The 20,775-nt window shown below is 39.0% G+C and overlaps 1 protein-coding gene and 1 pseudogene across 1 annotated transcript in view; both read right to left on the reverse strand.

Moving 5' to 3' along the window:
- MROH9 (maestro heat like repeat family member 9) overlaps positions 1 to 20,775 on the reverse strand; it is a 138,781-nt gene that overhangs the window by 48,682 nt on the left and 69,324 nt on the right. The window contains exons 4-6 of the mRNA XM_047076468.1: positions 9,610 to 9,745; positions 8,963 to 9,049; positions 6,453 to 6,557 (exon numbers count right to left, since the gene is read on the reverse strand). Coding sequence (XP_046932424.1) covers positions 6,453 to 6,557; positions 8,963 to 9,049; positions 9,610 to 9,745 — 328 coding nt within the window. The remainder of the gene's footprint in view (positions 1 to 6,452; positions 6,558 to 8,962; positions 9,050 to 9,609; positions 9,746 to 20,775) is intronic.
- On the reverse strand, positions 3,263 to 6,158 carry LOC124510353 (ferritin light chain-like; annotated as a pseudogene).

Genomic DNA, 20,775 nt, shown 5'->3' on the forward strand with positions numbered 1-20,775 from the left:
GAGAATGTTCCATGTGCGCTTGAAAAGAAAGTGTATTCTGCACTTCTATGATGGAGTGCTCTGAATATATGTTAAATCCATATGGTCAAGTGTGTCATTCAAAACTACTGTGTTCTTATTGATTTTCTATTTGGATGATCTCTCCATTAATTTAAGTGGGGGTGTTAAAGTCTTTTATTTAGTGTATCACTATCAACTAATTCCTTTATGTTTGTTATTGTTTTATGTATTTGAGTGGTCTCATGTTGAGTGCATAAATATTTATAATTGTTGTACCATCTTGTTGAATTGTTCCTTTTATTATTTTATAGTGCCTTTCTTTGTCTCTTATTACAGTCTATTTTAAAGTCTAGTTTGTGTGATCTAAGTTTTGATACTCTTTCTTTTGACATCCATTTGCATGATAACAGTTTTTCCATCCCTTTGCTTTCAATCTGCACGTGTCTTTAGGACTGAAATGAGTCTCTTGTCTTTTGTCCAGTTTGTCATCCTAGGTCTTTTGATTAGAGCACTTAGTCTATTTCCGTTCAAAGTAATTATTGATAGATATGTATTTATTGCCATTTTGTCATCTGTTTTGTGGTGGGTTTTGAAGATTTTCTCTGATCCTTTCTTGTCTTTCTTTTGTAGTTGGCTCATTTTCTTTAGTGATATATTTGGAATTCTTTCTCTTTATTCTTTGCATGTTTATCAGTGGTTTTTGATATATGGTTACCATTGGTTTGTATATAACCTCTTCTGCATGTCACAGTCTATATTAAGTTGATGGTCACTTAAGTTTGAACCCATTCTTTTCTCCTCTCCTCCCCACGTTTTAGTCATATGTTGTCATATTTTGCATCTTTTTATTTTGTGACTTGACTGATTTTTTTTTTTTTACAGAAATAGTCCTTTTTACTGCTTTTGTGTTTCCTACCTTCATATTGTCAGTTTTGGTCTTTGCTTTCCACTCACAGAGTCCCCTTTAGTATTTCTTGCAGGGCTGGTTTAGTGGTCATGAACTCTTTTAGTTTTTGTTTGTCGGGGAAACTGTTTATCACTCCTTCTATTTTGAATGATAGCCTTGCTGGACAGAGCTTTCTTGGCTTCAGATTTTTCTCATGCAGCACTTTGAATATATCATGAACTCCAGCCTGCCAAGTTTCTGTTGAAAAATCTCCTTCTGGCCTCATGGGTTTTCCCTTGTAACTGACTGATGCTTTTTCTCTTGCTATTTAAACCATTTTTTTTTCTTTATCATTATATTTTGCCATTTTAATTTTGATGTATCTTGGTGTGGATCTGCTTTTGTTGATTTTGTTGGGGAATCTCTGTGCTCCCTGGATCTGGATGTCTGTTTCCTTCTCCCCAAATTAGGGAAGTTTTCAGCTATTATTTCTTCAAATAAATTTTCTCCCCACTTTTTTCTCTCTTTTCTTCTACTGGGACCCTTACAATATGAGTGTTATTATGTTTGATGGAGTCACTGAGTTCTCTAAGTCTATTCTTGTTTTGCATAATTCTTTTTTTCTTTTTTCAGTGTGATTGGTTTCCATTACTCTGTCTTCCAGGTCATTGGAAGACCTTGATTCATTCCTCTGCTTCTTCCAGTCTGCTATTCATTCCCTCAAGCATGTCTCTGATTTTATTTATTCAGCCCTCTATCTATGCTATGTAATTCTTTATCATGTGTTAATGGTCTCACTGATGCCTTCCACTCTCTCTTCAAGTCCAGCAAGTATCTTTATGATCACTACTTTAAATTTTCTATCAAGCATGTTATTTATATATTTTTTACTTAGATCTGCCTGTAATCTTGTCCTGTTCTTTCACTTGGGACAAATTCCTCTGTCTTCTCATTTTGTCTAAGTCTCTGTGCCTGCTTCTCTGTGTCAGAACAGTCAGCTATGTCTCCTGTTCTTGAAGGTAATGGCCTTATGAAGAAGAGGTCCTGTAGTGCCCTATAATGTAAGCTCCCTTATTCCCCAGGGCTTGTCACTTCAGGGAGTATCTTCAATGTGTGCTGTGTGTGCTCTGCTGTTGTGTCCTGGCCACTTTATCCTGAAGCTCAATTGTCTGTCTCTCTGCCTATTGTGGGAAGTGTTTGGTCCTTGGTTCGAATGTGACAAGTTTTAACTAGGTGTGCTCTGGTCCGCTTGTGAGATGATACCCATTGCCACCTCTACCAGAACTGAAGCCCTGCAAAACTCTTGGGACAGGAGACTCAACATGGGCAGGGGTTTGGGCCAGCCAGTTTTCTTGGAAAGGGCACCTGCTGGGCTGGGACCAAGCAAGCATGATTGGGAAGGGTGATTCTGCTGGAGCATGGTGGCGGTGGTGGGGGGGGGGGGTCCGGGCTTCATGTAAGCAAATTAGGTAGTGATTGCGCTGTCCTGGTTGCTGCACATGGGTCTGTGTTAATGCTGAGGGGAAGGAGAAGGAAACGACATCTGCCAGTTCCCTTGTTCATGGAGGGGGGTTTCTGCATGAATGTTGCCTTTCTGGGGCACACTCAGAGAAGAGCAAATAACCTCCTCACTGTGTGCCCCAAGTGCTTTTCATATCACTGTTTCCATGCTGTATGTCCATAGGCTGCCTGTTTGCTTTCCCTCTAAGAGCAGCACAATGTCCTCTAAGCTCTTCTAGAGCCAAGTCTGCTGACCTTTAAAGCTCCAGGCTTTAAGCCCCAGTGATTGCAAGAACTCATGAAATTTGGCTCCTCTCACTTTCCAAGCCAATTGCCATGGGGATTCATCTTCCCCGCGTGCTACCCACTGTGCTAGTCTGTCTCTTGCCCTTCTCTTCGACCACATCTCCCTCCCTACCACAGAATTCATGATTTGTTTTTTTCCCAAATGGTGTGTCCACACTTCCTACCATCTTTGATTTGGGCTCTTCTGGACTCTTCTCTACTTTTAGTTGTGGAGTTTATTCTGCCAGTCTTCAGGTTGATTTCTAGGGTACTTAAGATGATTTGGTAGTCACCTACTTGTATGTGTTGGACAAGGCAAGCCTAGGGTCCTCCTACTCCACCCCCATCTTCCTCCCTAAATCCCACCCATCTTCTTTTGGTGGGGGGATTCCCACTCATCTAGTTATTATTATTATTATTATTATTGCTGCTAAAAGCTTTATCGTTTACATTTGGCCCATAGCTTGGGAGAGGGCTGCAGGGTGGTTAAAAAGCTGCCTAGTGGCTGCGGGAAGAGGCTCAGGCACAAGCCCTCGCACCAGGGGGATGCCAGAGGGGCCCCTCAAAAAGGCTGCTGGGCTCCAGAAGCTCTTAGTTATGCTTCGGGGTGAGGCTTTTTAAGAGATACTCATTCAGCCCAGCCTGGGGGTCAGCCAGCCTATGGAGGTTTGTCAGGTGGTCGCCCATCTTCTTGATGACTTTTACCGCTTCATCGAGGAAATGATTCTCTAGCAAGTCACAGAAATGGGGGTCTGCATGGGCAGAACGCAGGGCACGCAGACCCAAAAGGGGCTGGTTCAGGCTCTTCTCCAGAACCAGGGCGGCTTCCGTGGAATCCAGGGTTTTACCCCCACTCATCTTGATATGGCTTCTGCATGTTCCAGAAGAGGGCATGGCTGCCACACTGGTTTTCCATCTTCAACAGACGCTCAGTGCCCTCCCACTTCTCCTCAGCCAATTCTTGAAAGAAGTGGCTTATGCCTTTAGAGCCACATCCTCATGGCAAAATAGAAGCCCAGAGAGAGGTAGGTGTAAGAGGCCCACAGATGTCTGTTGACCAGGCAGTTGACAGCGGCCTCCACCTCTGTGGAATAATTCTGACGAATCTGGGTGCTCCTGGTTGATCGGTAATAAGGAGTTAAGCTCAAAATAGGGTATCGGCTGGTCCTGGAAGCAGAGGGTGGCCAAGAAGATGGCTCCAAAGGTTGCAACTGGAAAAAAGTTTGGAGAGTGGTTGGAGGCTGATAAAAGGGGCGCCCCTGAGTCTGTTCCATCCAAACACTGTTGAAGCAAGAGAAAGATTGGCAGGACCACTGGTGCGCTGCCCCACCCATCTCTCAAATGCTGAAAGACTGTGCCAAAAGAACAAACCCAGGAAAAGTCTTTCTGTTAATGATATAAGATGACACGATTAGCTCACGTTTCTTTGCCTGTTTGAAAATTGAATAGTTTAATTGAAGGGACAAATATTCTTTGAGTGTGGAAGTTCTTCACCCTGATAGGCACATAGGTCATATAAGGGGAATTACTACAGGAAAGAGTATTTTTGATAGACTATAAATGGTAGTTTGGATTATTTAATAATACAAGGGCCACTGAGATTCTGGAAGGTATAGAATAGGGTAATTTATTTTTTTATGTTTCTTTATTTATTTTTGAGAGAGAGAGAGCGAGCGCCCACAAGTCGGGGAGGGGCAGGGAGAGAGACACAGAATGTGGAGCAGGCTCCGGGCTCAGCACTATCAAGTGCAGAGCCCGAAGCGGGACTCAGACTCATGAAGCATGAGATCATGACCTGAGCCGAAGTCAGACGCTTAACCGACTGAGCCATCCAGGCACCCCAGGATACAGTAATTTATGAAAGAAAAAAAAAGTCTTTCCAGTGAACGGACAGCACGTGAGCACAGAATAGGTAGTTATATATAATTAGAGAAGGGCAAAGCAGATCTTCACTGATTATCTACAATGTGTCAGACACACAGATACAGAGACAAGGCCTGGGGGAAGCCTAGTTTTAATTTAATAATGCATTCATCTGTTTTATTTCATATATTTGTCCTCTCTCCCCCATTAATTTCACTGACTTAACCATGTTTAGAGGACATTATCCTAAAGAGAAAGTTAACTTAATAAAGTTTTATGCCTGCTTGACTATGACGAACTGGTTGATGCTAGCTTAGCTTCTATGTTCTGGAACATGCTGGTGTGCTTCCACCTGCTGGTCCTTAGTGAACATTGCAGAACAAAGTAATCCGTTACCCTGTTTGACTTCTCAAATCTCAGTTGTAAGCAGGGACACCCAATTTATGACAGGCTTCTGCACACATGTGAATTTACAGATTTATTTTTTTAACAGTTGAGGGATGAGATGTGTGTAGGGGAGAATGAACTTCACGAACATAATCAAAATTGAGAAGAGGTGATAGAAGATGACAAAACTCCAAAATGTCATACCTGCTACCTGAGTGGAACTCACTAGAATATAAATGAACAAGTATATGTATACTGAATACAAATGCAAAAGCAGACAGCCGCTCATGAATAGATCTTGGTCAGACAGTCGCCATCAAAGACTTGCTGAGTGCATGAAACATTTAGAAACTGTTCAGAAAACAGGCTGGAGTTGCGAACTGCACTTAATCTCAAGCCTTGCTGCAAAATTTTGAATGACTAGCCTTTCAGACATATGAACGGACAACCAAGCCATTTTAGAAATAGAAGGCTGCCTTCCCTGGCCAGGCAACCAGAAGATTGAAGCAAATCACTCCATCTCTCTTTTGAAATAGAGAATTAGCTGATGCAAAGAACATCCTGGACTGCATTTCCTCCTGTAAGTAAACTATGTTACCTTCCAAAGCTGATTTTAAACAAAACAGTAAAAATTCAGGTATATTGTAAAGTGTATCTAGGCTTTTTGTCTCAATATGTCAAAAGCTCTCTGTATAAGAGGTAGAAAATGGGTACGTGAAGGTGTCATCACGAATGTATGTTTCTGGCCCCCTTTATTCTGAACTCCTGAATGATTCAAACAATCAGGTGAGCAATTAGAAGACTTATGTTTAAAAATCACAGTTTAAGAATGAGTTTCAAAACAGAGACTGGATACACGCTATCCAAAAGGGAGAGAAATGTTCATAGACGGCAAGGATTTTTAGGAGGCAAGGAATGATGTTATTAAAAATACAGAAAACCCCAGTAAATACTGGCAATTATGAGATGCCTGTTTGCTTTCCAGCTGAAAGGCAACCGTTAGAAAGTCCAATCACATCCCAGTGTTGGTGAAGGTGTGGGCAAATGATTACTCTAATATCCACAGGAATACAAACCGGAGGATAATTTTGTAATGCTAAAACTGTAACCTATCCATACTCTTTGATCTATTATCTTTCTAAGCATTTCTAAGTGAACAAGCACTTGAAAAAAGATAACCATTTGTATATTGTTTGAAGTAGGAAAAAAAAAACCCCAAACATACCCGAATTTCCATCTATAGTTAAATTACAATACATCAAAACTACGGGGATATATGCTTTGGCTGAAAGAATGAGATACACTTACATGCATTGCCATGAAAATATCTGAGGGACAGATTGTTCAGTGAAAAAATCGAGTTGCAGAGCCATGTAAAATCACGTAGGATATTGACTCTTCTCAGTATCCCAACCTGCCCGCATGCTCATACCAAGCAGGCATTTAGAACTCTCCAGCCTCAAGACTTGGAAGGCAGCACTACAGGGACTCGGCCTTCAGGAGCGGGTGGCGTAATTGCACTGTCACTTACGTATCCCCTGACTTTCCTGGAGGCAAAGCTCAGCACCCTGCTGATGACCACCATGGCTCTTTCCTGCAGGTATGAACTGTCTTCATTCATCCACATGGCCATGTCCTGTGGGAAACACAAGAATCATCCTAGAGCGTGGTGTTTCCGTTTCTATAAGTCCCCTCCTTTTAGTCTCCGTCTCCACCATGTCAAGGGTCCCCGGGGGGCTCCTGATTATGTCACATCTAACCTACGTTGCTCTCAAAAAGACGGACAACCGGCTAGTTGTATGCTGCAAGCTATCTAGCACACTTCATCTATTGTAGCAACTACACCTGGGTAGCATGTTACTAATGTTATTTGTTTGTTTTCTATTTACTATGATATTTTTTACTTAAATTCCAGTTAGTTAACATATAGTGTAGCATTGGTTTCAGGAGTAGAATTTAGTAATTCACCACTTACATGTACCACCCCGTGCTCATGCCAGTAAGTGTCTTCCTTAATGCCCATCACCCATTTAGCCCATCCCCCCCACCCACCTCCCCTCCAGCATGGGTTGTATGTTACTTAATTCTATCCAACGAGTCTTTACTAATGTGCAACCTAACGGTCACTTTGTCAGTCATCATAAAGAGCTTAACATGAGGCTGTGATGGGATTATCTGCTGCTTCTCGTCTTTTTCTTTCAAAGTACTATCCTCTCTCTTTAATCACAGGACCTGACTTTCTATTTTAAAAGAGAATTGAAATGTCATCTGATCCTGAAATGTCATTTTACTCCAGAATTTCCTCTGCAGATTCAACACTCAGTTATTTTCTGGCTCATGGGTGCAGAAAATATTCCTGGAGGCAGCTCGGTTAGAAGGTTCTTGCTAATTTTGATTCAACTCCATCTTGCTGTAACTTCTATTTGTTCTAAATCTCCAGATGCAGGGACATATTTACAAGCTTGGGAAGGGAAGAAGACTGCCTATGCCTCACATGCCAGCTACCATCAACAGATTTCTTAAGGCACTCTGCTGGAGTCCATGGAATTTATGCTAAATGTCCTCCTTTCACTTGCTCCTATTGTATAAAACTGGTCTGACGTCCATTTCCCAGGGCAGAAGAGTCTAAATCCCTGGAGGTCAGTCTCTGCCTTTTCTACGTGTGGGCTTTCAGCTTTTTGAGGATCAAGAGAGTTTCTAGACATGGAAGGTATAAGAGCAACATGGTTAAGTACCAGGTTACCAAGTTCGAGTAGCTCCCCCATTCATGAGCATTGTACATACTATTCCTCCTCGCTCTGCTTCCATTTCCTTATCTGCATAATGGGGGTGGGAGGGATGATGGTAACTTCCTCATAGGTTTATTGTAAGGATTAAATGAAATAACCCATATATGAAGTACTCAGCTTAGTGCCTGATGTAGAACAAATGCTCAATAAACAATGGTTTATTGGTTGAAAGAGCATGCATGGGGAAATAGTTCTAAGAATGGAATAATCACAACTACTTTAAAGGGCTGTGAGGTGAAATTTTTAAAGTACACAGAAAATATTTGGCTTAAATTAGGCACAAAGGAACTCAGCAGATTTTATTTTTCCTCACATTCCTTCTTGTCTTCATAGATTCCAATTCTGCTTCTTGACTTGAACGTATTTTATAGTTTGCACAGACTCATAATGCTCCTGGTAGAATCAGTCACTCTGGTTCCCCAGTATTTTCAGACAGGTTCCCCTGATGCCATCTTGCTAGAAATGCACAGCTAAAGGTCGTCAGATATCCTGAGCAGTCTCCTGTCTCTGACTGAGATGTTAAAAACAGTGAAGTCTTGATGTAAGTGGGGTTTGGCGCAGCTGTTACACCTTCCTCTGTTAGTTATCATGGTGTCCATGAGGATGGGATGCTCATGGGATTCTCCAGTCCCAGGGCTGTGGGGGAACAAGCAATCATATAGACACTATCGAAGTATGATTTAATGTCGCACGGACCTGAAGGCGATTTAGGCCAGTCACCCTCTCCTCTCTGTTAACCCATATTGGATTCACTTTTACATTGCCACATAACATTTATCTTAAGTGTCTGGTGATGCCATCTTCCCCAAATTGCATTCTTTTTTTTTTTTTTAATGTTTATTTATTTTTGAGACAGAGAGAGACAGAGCATGAACGAGGGAGGGGCAGAGAGAGAGGGAGACACAGAATCCGAAGCAGGCTCCAGGCTCTGAGCTGTCAGCACAGAGCCCGATGCGGGGCTCGAACTCACGGACCGCGAGATCATGACCTGAGCCGAAGTCGGACGCTCAACCGACTGAGCCACCCAGGCGCCCCATCCCCCAAATTGCATTCTTAAAAGTGTGTCTCTGTAATCCAAATAAAGGGAAGTGATTTCATTTGGGGGATATTTTACACCTTCGGAGGAAACAAAAGATCAGCCACCAAATACTTGAAGAAGATGCAAATATGACAAAAGGGAAATGATCAGTGAAATACAGTGAGCTCTTTTAGATTTCAGACCAGAGAACAAAAGTGCTTGCTTTCCCTTTACCTTTAAGATTTGCAGTTTGTAGAGGTCTTTAGACACCAAGATGAGAAGAGTGTCTTCATACATGTTTAAAATATTTTGATATAAATTCTGAAAAACAAAAATATTGCACAAACAGTCGGCCAGATAAAATTAGATGTAATTGTACTCCACGTCTATAGTTTTGTGTCCCGGGGCCCTGAGTTCTCCCCGTACACCGAAGGCAAGAAAGGAACGAGGTAGCTATAGAGATGGGACCTCACGCAGTACAATGTGCCGTGAACCGCTCCCCCATCTTACAAGGCAGGTGCACTGTGTAGCTGTGCTGAGGAAATGGAGACCAGAGGTGTTGTTGACCTTACTGTAGGGCTCTTCCTCTCTCCACCTTTCTTTGCTCCTCTTTTCTTCTTTGCAGCCTTGGCCCATAAACTCTGTCCTTGCTAAAACAATTAACCTAAACTCTCTTCACTCATTTGTTCTCATAACTCCTATACGGTCCATTAAATCCCAAGGATTGTGGAATTCACAAGGAGTCCAGAGGCGCTGGAGTAGACTGTTTATTATATCTCAAAAGAGTGAAGGAGGTAGCAAAGGGCATTTGGTGCAAGGGCATTTGTCAGGATTGCTGTGGCGCATAACAGTGCCTCTTCCTAACTGAAGCGGAGACTTACCTCTATGTCCTCTTTGTCATCTTCACTGCTCCCCATTTGCCTCACTTTCTCAAGACTTGGAATAGAAAATACCTTTTTAAAGGATGACTCTATTATCTTCAGTTGGGATTCAAATTGCAGAGAGGGATCTACAAAGCTAATGAGAAAAAAGGTACAATTATTCAACAGAGAAGATAACAAATGCAACCTAACTTTGGTGGCTCGTCCTTGGGTCAGAGAGAATGTGCTAGAAAATGAGACCCAGCTCCTGGCTTTATATAACATGTGGACTTTTAAATATTCCCATAAAGATGACAATGGCACTGTAAATACAAAGGAATGAATTTCTTTGTAAAAAATCATCTGTAATCAGTTATTTAGAAACCAGAATATATTTCTCCATAGACACAATAATGCAAAGAGTGGTTATATTTCCAGGCAAGCCCACAAAGCCATGCTGAGCTTTAGTTGAAATGTATTACTGCCACATTTTCTCTAAACCACCATACAACGTTTCTCACATTTAATATTTCTGATACTATGGGGTTGCATCCCTCCAGTTATTGGCAAAAGAAACCTGCCCATCAGCAGTTAGATCAATTATGACATAATTGTTATTCCTTTGATATATGTGATGTGGATAACAGTCCTTCCTGATTTTTGGGGAGGTGAAAATGTTTTCTTATTTTTTGAAAAGATGGTGATATTGACGGTAAGGCAGGAAATTTTGTGCTGGATTCGGAATATCTTTTCTCTACTGGACAGGAAAATTGAAATATCTAATACCCACTGTTTGAAATGGAAGCTCTTAGAATATATTAGATCATTTTCAAATCTTGGGAAGATTAATTTGACTTCTTTATGGTGTATGGATGATCAGACTCTGAATAGACCCCCAACAAACAAAAGCTCAGGACCAGATGGCTTCACAGGTATATTCTACCAAACATTTAAAGAAGAGTTGGGGCCCCTGGGTGGCTCAGTCGGTTAAGCGTCCGACTTCAGCTCAGGTCATGATCTCGCGGTCTGTGGGTTCGAGGCCCGCGTCGGGCTCTGTGCTGACAGCTCAGAGCCTGGAGCCTGCTTCGGATTCTGTGTCTCCCTCTCTCTCTGGCCCTCCCCTGTTCATGCTCTGTCTCTCTCTGTCTCAAAAATAAATAAACGTTAAAAAAAATTAAAAAAATAAATAAATAAAGAAGAGTTAATAACGATTCTTCTCAAACTTAACAAAAAAAAAAAAATAGAAGAGGAAGGCAAACTTCCAAATTCATTCTATGAGGCCAGCATTATCCTGATACAAAACCAGATAAAGACACCACGTGGACACACAAAAAAAGAGAACTACAGGCCAATATCTCTGGTGAACATAGATCCAAAATCCTCGACAAAATACTAGCAAATGGAATCCAACAATACATTAAAAATATCATTTATCACAATCAAGTAGGATTTATTCCCTAAATGCAAAGTGCTGTTCAATATCGGCAAAGCAATTAACATGATACATCACGTCAATCAGAGACAGGATAAAAACTATATTGATTGTTTTAATAGATGCAGAAAAAGCATCTGACAAAGTATAACATCAATTCATGATAAAAACCCTCGACAAAGTACATCTAGAAGGAACATATCTCAACATAATAAAGGCCACGTATTAAAAACCCACAGCTAACATCTTTAATGGCAGAAAAACCGAGAGCTTTTCCTTTAAGTTCAGGAAGAAGTCCATTCTCACCACTTTTATTCAACATAGTACTGGAAGTAAGTCCTACCCACAGCAACCAGACAACAGAAAGAAATAAAAGGCATCCAAAATGATGAGGAAGAAGTGAACTTTTCACTACTTGCAGATGACATGCTACTATATAGAGAAAACCTAAAAACTCTACCAAAAAACTGCTACAACTGATCCATGAATTCAGTGAAGTCAGAGGATACAAAATCAATACCCAGAAATCTTTGCATTTCTACACACCTATAATGAAGCAGCAGAAAGAGAAATTAACAATCCCACTTACAATTGCACCAAAAATAATAAGATACCTAGGAATAAACCTAACCAAAGAGGTGAAAGACCTGTACTCTGAAAACTATAGAACACTGATGAAAGAAATTGAAGACGACACAAAGAAATGGAAAGACATTCCATGTTCATGGATTGGAAGAACAAGTGTTGGTAAAATGTCTACACTACCCAAAGGAATCTACAGATTTAATGCAATCCCTATCAAAATACCACCAGCATTTTTCACAGAACTAGAACAAAGAATCTTAAAATTTGTATGGAAGCACAAAAGACCCCAAATGGCCAAAGCAATCTTGAAAGAGAAAAACAAAGCTGGAGGGATCACAATGTTGGGCTTCAACTTATATTACAAGGCAGTAGTAATCAAAATATTATGGTACTGGCACAAAAATAGACATATAGATCAATAGGACAGAATAGAAACCCCAGAAATAGACACACAATTACATGGTCAATTAATCTTCAAGAAAGCAGGAAAGAATATTGAGTGGGAAAAAGGCAGTCTCTCCTAAAATGGTATTGGAAAAACTGGCTACATGCAAAAGAATGAAACTGCTCGCTTTCATACACAATACACAATAATAAAGTCAAGGTGGATTAAGTATATAAGTGTGAGACCTGAAACCATAAAAATCCTGCAAGAGAATACAGGCACTAATTTCTGACTTTGGCCATAACATATTTGTAGATAGGTCTCTTGAGGCAAGGAAACAAAAGCAAAAATAGACTATTGGGACTACATCAAAATAAAAAGCTTCTGCACAGAAAAGGAAACAACAAACAAAACTAAAAGACAACCTACTGATTGAGAGAAGATATTTGCAAATGACATGTTCAATATAGGTTTAGTATCCAAGATATATAAAGAATTCATGAAATTCAACACCCAAAAAACAAATAATCCAATTTAAAAATGGGCAGAAGACATGAATAGACATTTCTCCCCAGAGGCCATCCAGCCAACAGACACATGAAAAGATGCTCCTCATCACTCATCATCAGGGAAATTCAAATCAAAACCACAATGAGATATCACTTCCCACCTGTCAGAATGGCTAGAGTCAACAATACAAGAAACAACAGGTTTGGGCAAGGATGTGGAGAAAAAGGAACCCTCTTGCGTTGTTGGTGGGAATGTAAAATGGTACAGCCATTGTGGAAGAAAATATGGAGGTCTTTCAGAACATGAACAATAGAACTACCCTACAATCCGGTAATCGTGCTACTGGGTATTTACCCAAAGAATATGAAAACACTAATTTAAAAGGATATATGCACCCCTATGTTTATAGCAGCATTGTTTACAATAGCCAAATTATGGGAGCAGCCTAAATGTCCATCCATAGATGAATGGATAGAGAAGTGTGCATACACACACACACACACACACACACACACACACACAACTAGAATATTACTCAGTCATGAAAAGAATGAAATGTTATCATTTGCAACAACATAAATTGATCTAGAGAATATAATGCTGAGCAAAATAAGCTGGTCAGAGAAAGACAAATGTCATATGATTTCACTCATATGTGGATTTAGGAAAAAAAACCCAAATGTACAAAGGGGAAAAAAAAAAGAGGCAAATGAATAAACAGACTCTTAACTGGAGTCTGGTAGCAGATGGTTACCAGAAGGGAGGGAGGTCAGGGGAATGGATGAAATAGGTGAAGGAGATTAACATTATACTTATCTTGCTGAGCACTGACTAATAATATATGGAACTGGTGAATCACTTACTATATTGTATGCCTGAAACTAATAAACACTGAATGTTAACTACACTGGAATTAAAATAATAAAAAATTAACCAATTTCATTTACGAGTATAAAATTAAAGTTTTTAGAATAAGAGTTTTTTTGAAACGATAAAATAATTTTGAAATGCCACCAATTATGGTTTATCATTGGAAGGTAAGGATGGTCCAATGTCTTAAAAACTATTGATTAGCACATGCCTATTAATAGATTAAATAAAAAAATCATGCTTTAGTCAATCTTGGAAAAGGAATAAATATCAACATCATATTCTAAGGAAAAAGATCTGTAAAATAATTTCTCGAAAGGTTTTATTTAAACCAAGATCCACCATTTTGCTAATTGAGAAGTAGTTTTTATTAAAACAACTTTATTTTTATTGAGAAGAGTTTTTATTAAAAACAGGAACAACATAAGGGTTCAATTTCCAATTTAAAATATTATGTCAGAGTTTGCTGTATTTCGAATAAGACATGGTCTAATAAAAATAGTTCAGTGAGCTCAATCAAACACAGGATAAATATGCCCCCCTAAAAATCCCATATGCATCCCAGTATATCAGAAATTGCTGTTCAAACAAAATGGGGGGTAAACCCTGAAATATAGTATAACTAAGAAGCTAGTCTAGTAATGTGCAGAATCTATGTCAAATATACCTCAAATTTAAAAAAAAATTTTAATGTTAATTTATTTTTGAGAGAGACAGAGACAGAGACAGAGCATGAGCGGGGGTGGGGGGGGAAGGGGGAAGAGAGAGGGGGAGACACAGAATCTGAAGGAGGCCCCAGGCTCTGAGCTGTCAGCAACAGAGCTCAACGTGGGGCTTGACCCACAAACCATGAAATCTGACCTGAGCCGGTCGGATGCTTAACTGACTGAGCCACCCAGGCACCCCAAAGATACAATCAACTTTTAAGAAAGAACATAAAACAGAACGTGAATAATTAGAAATATAGATTTATAAAGAGGAAGAACATTTATAAATGTCACTTAATCTCAAATCGTTTTACAAACTCTGAAAATGCAATTAAAATTTCAGGACATTTTCACCAGAAGTTGACAAAATATGTTTACCTTTCACTTAGAAAGATAAAAATTTATCTTAGGTTACCATGCTGGAAATGATCAATAAAATAAGGAAAATCCAGCTTGATCAGATAATAAAATCTATTACAAAACAGCTCTAAATCAAACCACTTTAGTGGTGGGACTACAACAAAATTCTAAACAATGGAAGAGAATGTATATTCTAGAGAACACCCTAACATGGGAATAGAAAATATCTAGATAAATACTCCATTGCCCTTACCAGGCCAAATGTGGGACTAATTTATTGTGATAGTATTTCATGTTGGCTCAGAACGCGCTTTTAGAACACTTTATTTAATTAAAAATTTTATTGAGATATTTGTAGATTCACATACTGTTGTAAGAAATAATATAGAGAGGGGCGCCTGGGTGGCTCAGTCGGTTGAGCACCCGACTTAGCTCAGGTCATGATCTCACAGTTTGTGAGTTTGAGCCCTGCGTCGGGCTCTGTGCTGGCAGCTCAGAGCCTGGAGCCTGCTTCAGATTCTGTGTCCATCTCTCTGCCCCTCCCTTGCTCGTTCTCTGCCTCAGTCTGTCTGTCTCTCTCTCAAATATGAAAAATAAAAAAATAAATAAATGAAGGAAATAATACAGAGAAACATCTAACACGCTCACCTCAGTTTTCCCAAACGGTAACATTCTCCAAAGACTATAGTATATCGCCATCAGAATACTGATATTGATTCAATCCACCAATCTTGTTCAGATTTCCCCAGTTTTATTTGTGCTCGTGTGCATATGTGTGTGTGTATTTAGTTCTATACAATTTTATCACACATGGAGCCTCATATATCACCACTGCCATCAAGATGCTCAAGAACAGCTTGGAACCCTTAAACCCATAGCTATTCCATTACACAGATGAATTAAAAAAAAAAACACAGAGTGTTTGGAAATGAGGCATTTTAAATAAGTGTTATCTGTATTGGGGTCAGCCAACATTGTCTGTAACTGCCCAGATAAGAAGTATGTTAGGCTTTGCTGGCCAAATTGTCTATGTCTACTTATTTCTGTCATTGTGATGTAAAAGCAGTCATAGACAATACGTGAATATATAAACGTAGCTGTGTTCAACAAAACTTTCTTTATGGAGCCTGAAATTTGAATTTCATATAGCATTTACATGTTATGAGATAGTCTTCCTCTTTTAAACCCCCTCCAACTATTTAAAAACATAAGAGACATTCTTTTCTCTCAGAATGTACAAAACCAGGAGGCTGCAAAAAACAGCAGGATTTAGTTCATAGACCATAGTTTGTTGACTTCCGGTCTGTATTATGGAATTGGAAAGATATTTTAAAGTAGTTCATACATAAAAATATCTATTATAGACTGGAGGGTAACAAAAATTGAATAACAGAAAACTAGGAGAAAGTGAACATAATATTAAAGTGCAATGGAAAATTAATTTTATACCAGATATCACATAAAACATGAACAAAAATACAGCTATGACTATAAAATCAATTCTAACAAGATAAAAAAGAATAAAAAATTTTAAAACCATAAAAATATCATGAGAAGCTTACTAAATATATACCACCACTAAAACCCTAATGAAGTGACAGAGATAATGAGAAAATTCTCACATGAGAAAATTTATAAATATATAAACATACAGAAAATATTGAGTCTTGCTTTTTTGAAAGGAATACAAATTAAAATAATAATGAGGTATAATTTTGAACCTATTAAATCAGTAAAGTATAAAAATGTATTTATATATCTGTATCTTCTTGTGGCTAGGCTTTGAAGAGCCATTATTAGTGAGGTTTTTCTGGACAGCAGACTGACTCCTTATGAAAAGCTCTAAGAAACTTTTCATCCCATCTGTGTTAGTTTGGGTCCAGGGGAAGCAGACACCAAAACAGGATGAGAGATGCCTGAGATTTCTAAGAGAGAGAAGGAAGGAAGGAAGGAAGGAAGGAAGGAAGGAAGGAAGGGAAGGAGGAAGGAAGGAAGGAAAGAAGGAAGGAAGGAAGGAAGGAAGGAAGGAAGGAAGGAAGGAAGGAAGGAAGGAAGGGAAGGAGGAAGGAAGGAAGGAAGGAAGGTAGGAAGGAAGGAAGGAAGGGAGAGAGGGAAGGAGGAAGGAAGGAAGGAAGGAAGGAAGGGAGAGAGGGAAGGAGGAAGGAAGGAAGGTAGGTTTGGGTAGAAAGTAGCTGAGACTACAGCAAGTTCCAAAAAGGCTTCAGCGAGGTAGATGGGTTTCCTCAATTCAAAGACACCCATCAGAATTGACTGGCCCACCATGTTGCCTGGACAAATGTGCTGATGAATCCACATAGGCAACAGCTGGGATTGTCAACTAATTAGGGTCCCCAGCCAAAGGGCATTTTTGTAGTTACCTATCATCTAAATCAGTAGCCTCACCCTCAGAAGGCTATTTCAAAAAAACAGAGAAGATACGATCTTTTATATACAAAGATGATTATCATAATATTGGTAAAATAAAATGCAATTTAGAAAATTTCAAAATTTGGGAATATTCTAGTGCCATTAAAATGAAAATATGATTAGGCAGAAAAAATAAACTTAAGACATAGTGCCAAAAGGAAAAATATTACAGAAAATTGAATTGTACAATCTGCTTATTTAAAAAAAATTTTTTTAATTTTATTTTTTCTAATTTACATCCAAATTAGTTAGCATATAGTGCAACAATAATTTCAGGAGTAAATTCCTTAATGCCCCTTACCCATTTAGCCCATCCCCCTCCCACAAGCCCTCCAGCAACCCTCTGTTTGTTCTCCATATTTAAGTATCTTATGTTTTGCTCCCCTCACTGTTTTTATATTATTTTTGCTTCCCTTTCCTTATGTTCATCTGTTTTGTATCTTAAAGTCCTCATATGAGTGAAGTCATATGATTTTTGTCCCTCTCTGACTAATTTCGTTTAGCATAATACCCTCCAGTTCCATTCACGTAGTTGCAAATGGCAAGCTTTCATTCTTTTTGATTGCTGAGTAATACTCCATTGTGTGTGTGTGTGTGTGTGTGTGTGTGTGTGTGTGTGTGTATGCCACATCTTCTTTATCCATTCATCTATTGATTGACATTTGGGCTCTTGCCATACTTTGGCTATTGTTGATAATGCTGCTATAAACAAGGGGGTGCATGTGTCCCTTCGAAGCAGCATACCTGTATCCCTTGGATAAATACTTAGTGCAATTGCTGGGTTGTAGGGTAGTTCTATTTTTAATTTTTTTTAACTTTTTTTTTTAATGTTTATTTACTTTTGACAGAGAGAGAGAGACAGAGCATGAGCAGGGGAGGGGCAGAGAGAGACGGAGACACAGAATCCAAAGCAGGCTCCAGGTTCTGAACTGTCAGCACAGAGTCCAACACGGGGCTCGAACTCACAAACTGTGAGATCATGACCTGAGCTGAAGTCGGTTGCCCAACCGACTGAGCCACCCAGGTGCCCCTAATTTTTTGAGGAACCTCCATACTGTTTTCTAGAGTGGCTGCACCAGCTTGCATTCCCACCAGCAGTGCCAAAGAGATCCTCTTTCTCTGCATCCTCTCCAACAGCTGTTGTTGCCTGAGTTGTTAATGTTAGCCATTCTGACAGGTTCATGAGGTGGTACCTCATTATGATTTTGATTTGTATTTCCCTGATGATGAGTGAAGTTGAGCATCTTTTCATGTGTCGGTTAGCCACCTGGATGTCTTCTTTGGAGAAATGTCTATTCATGCCTTTTGCCCATTTCTTCACTGAGTTATTTGTTTTGTGGGGGGTGTTGAGTTTGATAAGTTCTTTATCGATTTTGGATACTAACCCTTTATCTGATATATCGTTTCCAAATATCTTCTCCCATTCTGTCAGTTATCTTTTAGTTTTTCTGATTGTTTCCTTCACTGTGTAGAAGCTTTTTATTTTGATGAGGTCCTAATAGTTAATTTTTGCTTTTGTTTCCCTTGTCTCCAGAGACGTGTTGATAAGAAGTTGCTGTGGCCAAGATCAAAGAGGATTTTGCCTGCTTTCTCCTCGAGGATATTGATGGCTTCCTGTCTTACATTTAGGTCTTTCATCCATTTTGAGTTTATTTTTGTGTATGGTGTAAGAAAGTGGTCCAGTTTCATTTCTCTGCATGTCACTGTCCAGTTTTCCCAGCACCACTTGAAGAGACTGTCTTTATTCCTTTGGATATTCTTTCCTGCTTTGTCAAAGATTAGTTGGCCACACATTAGTGGGTCCATTTCTGGGTTCTCTATTGTGTTCCATTGATCTGAGTGTCTGCGTTTGTGATAGTACCATACTGTCTTGATGATTACAACTTTGTAGTTTAGCTTGAAGTCTGGGATTGTGATGCCTCCTGCCTTGGTTTTCTTTTTCAAGATTGCTTTGGCCACTCGGGGTCTTTTATGGTTCCCTACAAATTTTAGGATTATTTGTTCTAGGGCTGTGAAGAATGCTGGTGCTATTTTGATAGGGATTGCATTGAATATGTAGATTGCTTTGGGTAGTATCGACATTTTAACAATATTTGTTCTTCCTATCCAGGAGCATGGAATCTTTTTCCATTTTTCTTTGTTTTTGTTTGTGTGTGTGTATGTCTTCTTCAATTTCTTTCATAAGCTTTCTATAGTTTTCAGTGTATAGATTTTTCACCTCTTTGGTTAGATTTATTACTAGGTATTTTACGGTTTTTGGTGCAATTATAAATGGTATCGATTCCTTCATTTCTCTTTTTGTCACTTCATTGTTGGTGTATAAGAATGCAATCGATTTCTGTGCATTGATTTTATATCCTGCAACTTTGCTGAACTCATGAATCAGTTCTAGAAGTTTTTTGGTGGAATCCTTTGGGTTTTCCATATAGAGTATCATGTCATTTGCCAAAAGTGAAAGTTTGACCTCCTTCTGGTTGATTTGGATGCCTTTTATTTCTTTATGTTGTCTGATTTCAGAGACTAAGACTTCCAATACTATGTTGAATAATAGTGGCTAGAGTGGACACTCCTGTCTTGTTCCTGACCTTAGGGGGAAAGCTTTCAATTTTTCCCCATTGAGGATGATATTAGCATTGGGTCTTTAATATATGGCTTTTATGATCTCGAGGTATGATCCTTCTATCCCTACTTTCTGGAGGATTTTTATCAATAAAGGATGCTGTATTTTCCCAAATGCTTTCTCTGCATCTGTTGAGAGGGTTCTTGTCCTTTCTTTTATTGACGTGATGAATCACATTGATTGTTTTGCGGATATTGAATCAGCCCTGCATCCCAGGTATAAATCCCACTTGGTTATGGTGAATAATTTTTTTAATGTATTGTTGGATCTGGTTAGCTAACTTCTTGAGGATTTTTGCATCCATGTTCATCAGAGAAATTGGTCTATAGTTCTCCTTTTAGTGGGGTCTCTGGCTGGTTTTGGGATCAAGGTAATACTAGCTTCATAGAAAGAGTTTAGAAGTTTTCTTTCCATTTCTATTTTTTGGAACATCTTCAAGAGAGTAGGTGTTAACTATTCCCTATGTGTTTGATAGGATTACCCTAGAAAGCCATCTGGCCCTGGGCTGTTGTTTTTTGGGAGATTTTTGATTACTAATTCGATTTCTTTACTGGTTATGGGTCTGTTCAAATTTTCCATTTCTTCCTGTTTTAGTTTTGATAGTGTATATGTGTCTAGGAATTTTTCCATTTCTTCCAGATTGCCCATTTTATTGTCATATAATTGCTCATAATGTTCTCTTATTGTTTTTATTTCTTCTGTGTTGGTTGTGATCTCTCCTCTTTCATTCTTGATTTTATTTATATGGGTCCTTTCCTTTTTCTTTTTGATCAAACTGGCTAGTGGTTTATCAATTTTGTTAATTCTTTCAAGGAACCAGCTTCTGGTTTCATTGATCTGTTCTACTGGTTTTTTTTTTTCTTCTTCTTCTTCTTCTTTTTTTTTTTTTTTTTTTGGTTTCGATAGCATTAATTTCTGCTCTAATCTTTATTATTTCATGTCTTCTGCTGGTTTTGGGTTTTATTTGCTGTTCTTTTTCCAGCTCCTTAAGACATAAGGTTAGGTTGTGTATCTGAGGTCTTTCTTCCTTCTTTAGGAAGGCCTGGATTGCTATATACTTTCCTCTTATGACAGCCTTTCCTGCATCCCAGAGATTTTGGATTGTGGTGTTACCATTTTCATTGGCTTTATGAACTTTTTAATTTCCTCTTTAACTTCTTGGTTATCCCATTCATTCTTTAGTAGGATGGTATTTACTCTCCAAGTATTTGTTACCTTTCCAAATTGTTTCTTGTCGTTGATTTTAAGTTTCATAGCGTTGTTGTCTGAAAATATGCATGGTATGATCTCG

The sequence above is a fragment of the Lynx rufus genome, unplaced genomic scaffold, assembly GCF_022079265.1.
Source record: "Lynx rufus isolate CCGP_SWC_20201006 ecotype Redwood Valley unplaced genomic scaffold, mLynRuf1.p SCAF_15, whole genome shotgun sequence".
Lineage (NCBI taxonomy): Eukaryota > Metazoa > Chordata > Mammalia > Carnivora > Felidae > Lynx > Lynx rufus.